This window comes from Brassica oleracea, chromosome C2 (assembly GCF_000695525.1).
Source record: "Brassica oleracea var. oleracea cultivar TO1000 chromosome C2, BOL, whole genome shotgun sequence".
In the NCBI taxonomy this organism is placed as follows: domain Eukaryota; kingdom Viridiplantae; phylum Streptophyta; class Magnoliopsida; order Brassicales; family Brassicaceae; genus Brassica; species Brassica oleracea.
The window spans coordinates 8,505,844-8,510,658 of record NC_027749.1 but is presented as its reverse complement, the minus strand read 5'-3'; the positions used below and the strand labels follow the sequence as shown (position 1 = coordinate 8,510,658).

The following is a 4,815-nucleotide window of genomic DNA, read 5'->3' as shown; positions in this document are numbered from 1 at the left end:
CCTGCTCGGATACCAATTGTAAAATCGAGATACAACGAAAACACAAGGCACAAAGTAATTCCAAGAACTCGTATATCTTTTATTAGAAATCCTTTACACAATCTCTTACATACTTGTTTGATCCGATTACACAACTCAACACGTGTCGATTTCTAACACACTCAACTTGTTTGACTCAACACCTGTTGATCAAGTCTACCAATTCACTCAGTTATGAAACCCCAAAACCCTTTGTGTTTCTCTCTGAGAATTACAACGTAAAAGCTCTAACCCTAATCTTAGGTAAAGCCACAATATATATTAAATAATCTTTTCCTATTATCTAATATAATATTTCCTATATTTTAGCATCACCAAATCTTCCAATTTGTGATCTAATAACATTCCTTTAATGCTTATTTCGTCAACCAAGCATATAGAAATATCACACATCATCGCATCTTGATGTTTTCTTTTTATTCTCCGAAACATGTGTCAAACATTACTCTCCATGTGTAACACATGTACACGAACCAAAACTCCACCACTGCAGCAACCTATCAAGCTCCAAGTTCTTGAGCTTACACCCAGTAGCTAAAGTGCTCAGGGGACAGAAGACTAACGTGCACACCGCAGCGGATCAGGGATGGCACGTGAAGTGGCTTAAATTCTCGTCATTTGACGTAACATGTGGTGTAAAGAATCTGTCTTGTCTGAAAACCCTCAAACAACAGATGTCCCATGCTTGATCCTGACACTTTAGAGAATGGTTCTTTTTTTTTTGCTAACCGAGTATCCTGGCCCCAACGAGGTGGTCCAAACTAGAGACCGAAGTGAGCATGGACGCTGCCAGGGCGTCACCATGTGGCTCACCGTGTAACGGTCTTCGGTCTCGGATGCTGCAGCCCACATGTAAATTCCGCAGTGCCCAAGGCTCGAACCCAGGGGTGGACACTCCAGCTGGAGCTCCTGTACCACTAGACCAAAGCAACTTAGAGAATGGTTCTTGGCTATTTCATTTCAGAAACACACATTCACGAGAAAAGAAAACAAAAAAAAAGAAAGAAAGAAAGAGAGATTGATGTTTCAGTACATTTTTATAAATGTTTTACGATTTAGTTTTTAAAACAGATTGTATAACATGACCTAATCAGATAATCAACCGTTCTAATTACTCAATTATGACATGACCAAGGAGACACTAAATTTTTATAATCAAACTTGCCGTTCAAGAAACAATCACCACCCTTTTGATTCCTCACTTGTTGCTGCACCACCAACACCGAACCTTCTGATGCAAATATACTCCCAGCCACAGTTTCTCCAATGACTCCAAGCTGGTGGTCCTCGCTCCACGCATCAAGCCCTTCTAGAATCTTTGTGTTGATCCCTTCTCCCCTCCCTGTTATCCATAGATCATAGTCATTGACATTCATCGCTTGGATCGCAGCTAGCGTCTCCGCACCATTCTTGACCACAACCTCCTTATAACTAACCCTATCATTGCTTTCGTTTTTAACCCAAAACCATGTCACCACCCCATCGTCTAGCTTCTTCTCCCTCACGTCCTCTCCTTCGTGGTTGAACGACAAGAACCTAACTATCGTCAACGTAATGTCCGGATTTGCTGTCATCCTGTCTGCCAGATGCAAAGCTTCTCTGTTATCAGCTCCTCCTAAGAACAAAACCACAAAACGGTATGTTTCTTGCCTCACACGGCTCGGTAGAATTGAATGTTGCTGGTCAACCGAGGACCGAACCTTGGCGTTTCTAAGCCGCCCTTTACCATAATAGATACATACAGAGCAAGGTGTGTACGCCAAGACATCAGCGTTCACGGACAGCATGCCGGGGTCAAGTAGCTCGGTAGGTGCATTGTCCTCAAGACGCTCTCGTTGATAAGGTAAGAGAATGAAAGCGGTTTTCTTGGCCAAGGCCAGCTCGCAAATATCTTGGTACATTAGACGCTTTGGAGCATGAGCAGTGTAGGCATGCAGCGTCACACACTCTTTTCTCTTCTTTTGGTACAGCTTAAAGGCGCTTTGCACTTGGTCTACTCGCCCTTCTTCTTCGTCCCCCTCTTTGTCTTCCTCCTCTTTTTGTAGCTTGTGGTCTATAAAAACTGGTGAAGCTCGCCCCATCAACTCCATTAGCTGGATTGCGTATATAGCAAATGAACTACTTGTAGTGGGATAGGCGAAATCAAGGAACGTGATCAAGCCAGACAAGGCTTCTTGGTTGGAGACGGCAAGAACAAGACCCATCTCGGTGGATGGTGGAGTGTGCTGGATGGTCCGGTGCTTGCTGATCCTGTAAGGACGATTTGGATCATAGAGGAAGCTGATGATCGGTGTTGATACTCCTGTTATGACAACCGTATGCAAAACCAAGAGAGTAAAACCGGGTAGACCGACAACATGTTTCCTGAAGCAAAGCAAGTAGAGCATGATATCTAGTTGACCTCTCAAGTTCATAATGAGGCCAAGAGTGAGACTGTCTCTAGTAGGGACTTTAAAGAAAGCAGCAGCGGCAGCCACAGAGATAAACTTGGTGATGAAGCTAACCGTGGTCATGTATACAAGAGGAGCTAGTTGGTGGTCCCAAGCATCAGCGCTAAGGAAGTGAACATCTGTGTAGAGTCCCACCAAACCAAACGAGAAAGGCATTAAAAATTCATGTATAAAGGTCTCGCTCCGAATAGCCAACGTTGAACCCAACGGTGGACCGTGAGGGATTATTAACCCTAACCAAATAGGTCCGGTGCCTATCAATAAACCAAGCATGTCCGTTAAGAAACAAGCAACAAGAACACCCATGAGAATCATGACAATGTAGTTTTGGTCGACGAGTTTTCCCTGAGGTGTTTGGTCGACCACCCACTCAAATGCTCGTTTCACGACCAAAATCATAAAAGCACTGAATATAACAACTGATACAACGTAGAAGACTGCAGCTTTGGCTCCTGCTACGTTTGCTTGAACGACAGCCTCGAAAAATACAAGCACGAGGATCGCTCCCATATCCCCAAGGAGAGCCACCGACATGGCGAACTTCCCCACCTCAGAGTTGAGAAGGTTCATGTCTCTTAAGATGGTGTAGATGACAGGGAAAGAACTGAAAGCCAAGGCAAACGCTATCCCTCCAACGGAAGAAGGCTTCCCCATGGTTTTATCCATTTGCTCACGCATGGCCATCCCCGTGGCCCCAACGCAGACCATTGGGACGAGAACGCTGATGGCAGCAATGTACTTGTGTTTTTTTGGAGACTTTGCAATGGATGCGACGTCGGTTTTGGCCGCAGTGAGAAAGAAGAAGTAGAAGAATCCCATTAGTCCCAAGTTTGTGAATATGTAGTTTGAAATAGGTGGGAACACGTAGTAACTAAAATTACGGCTTCCTCCAAGCATGGACGGTCCTATCATCATACCACCCTTCAAAACACACACAAACCATTGTCTTATTATATTAAATAAACATTTTATTAAGAAATATAAGGACATCCGCATTGAAAATCTTTTAAAGAGAGTATTTATCAAAAATAAAAATATTTGAGTAAATTAGGTTTTAAAAAATTTGAGAGAACCATTCTAAAGTTTTTAAGTAAGAAAATTTTACATGAGTTTTTCAAAAACATTTTTTTATTGAAAAATTATTATTATTGATGAATTTTTTTCTTTGAGAGATTCGTGATCTAAGATATGAGTGACGAACAATGATTTCACAGACGATACGAGGTTGACGTAAAGGTCGGAGGATGAAGCAAGTGGCTTTGATGAAGAAAATAACAATAACTGCCTCGAGCAAGAATGTTGAAAATGCATAGTTCATCGCATTTTCGCCTCTGAACAATCCAAATGGTTGTTTACTGTGAACATGTCGGCAAACCACCGGAAGCTTGGCCGAGAAAGCTTTAGTAATAATAAGATCACCGGGGGAGGACGGGTTGTCCGGCCAGAACCCAAGATGGATTGGCAGGACGGTCTGGCCATTGCTGGGAAAATACCTAACCATGCAAACTATTTTTCAGACCACGGTTTGTTTCACGATGGGATAATGCCTAACCATGCAAACTATTCTTTCAGACCACGTTTGGTTTCACCCAAAGCGTAATGATACTGATCATCAGTGGAGAGAAAGAATACTATAGATCCAAAACTGGTGTTCCTTTTTTTTAAACAGATGTGGATGTGCGTTATTTTGGGAACACTTCTAGTTAGTTTTTGATTAGTCTTCGTGTTTTTTTCTTTCTCAATATGATTTTTCACTTGTTAAAGCATATTTTTAGCAGAATTAAATAGAAAATGCACCTTTTGGAATTGTTTTTCACACATATTTTTAAGAACCACTTAATATTTTCTGTTAACAGGATAGTTTGAATACACTAGTCTGTATATATTTATTTATTTTCTAAAATATATATGAAATGCAGGGAAATAATCAGAAAATAAACTGTGATGTGGGAAGAGAATATATATACCACCGATTCTTTTTTGAAATACAATATACCACCGAAATATCCTAGATTTGTTACTCTTTTTACAAATTACAGTGTTCAGAATCACATGTAATGTTATATATGTTGGAGAGGTATAATGTCACCCCACTCTATAAATGTGATGGATGAATTTTAGATGCAAATAAAATTAAGGCCCGGAACATGAGGTACGCCGTACGGGCCGTGGTAGCTGGCTAACACAAACTCCCATGCGTCTATTTCCTCATTCTTTTTTTCCTGAGATTTTTGTTTTCATCATACATTCCCCACATAATACTTGTTGTTTTAAACATTACTAGATCTGGACCCGCCCGACCGGGCGGGTGTTTTTTTCTGTTTAC

The 4,815-nt window shown here is 41.4% G+C and overlaps 1 protein-coding gene across 1 annotated transcript; it reads right to left on the bottom strand.

Moving 5' to 3' along the window:
* Positions 1 to 1,154: 1,154 nt before the first annotated feature.
* On the bottom strand, positions 1,155 to 4,065 carry LOC106323356 (cation/H(+) antiporter 24-like). Its single transcript, XM_013761496.1, has 2 exons — positions 3,691 to 4,065; positions 1,155 to 3,410 (listed from the first exon to the last, which is right to left on the bottom strand). The coding sequence occupies exons 1-2, from the start codon at positions 3,988 to 3,990 to the stop codon at positions 1,155 to 1,157; spliced, it is 2,556 nt and encodes an 851-aa protein (XP_013616950.1). The 5' UTR covers positions 3,991 to 4,065.
* Between the last annotated feature and the right edge of the window lie 750 nt (positions 4,066 to 4,815).

Bases quoted from the DNA above. Each gene is read 5' to 3' on its own strand.
- LOC106323356 (XM_013761496.1), bottom strand. From the start codon at position 3,990: ATGGTTAGGTATTTTCCCAGCAATGGCCAGACCGTCCTGCCAATCCAT. The intron at 3,411-3,690 runs GTTCGTCACTCA...TGTGTTTTGAAG, and splicing joins GTATCGTCTGTGAAATCATT to GGTGGTATGATGATAGGACC.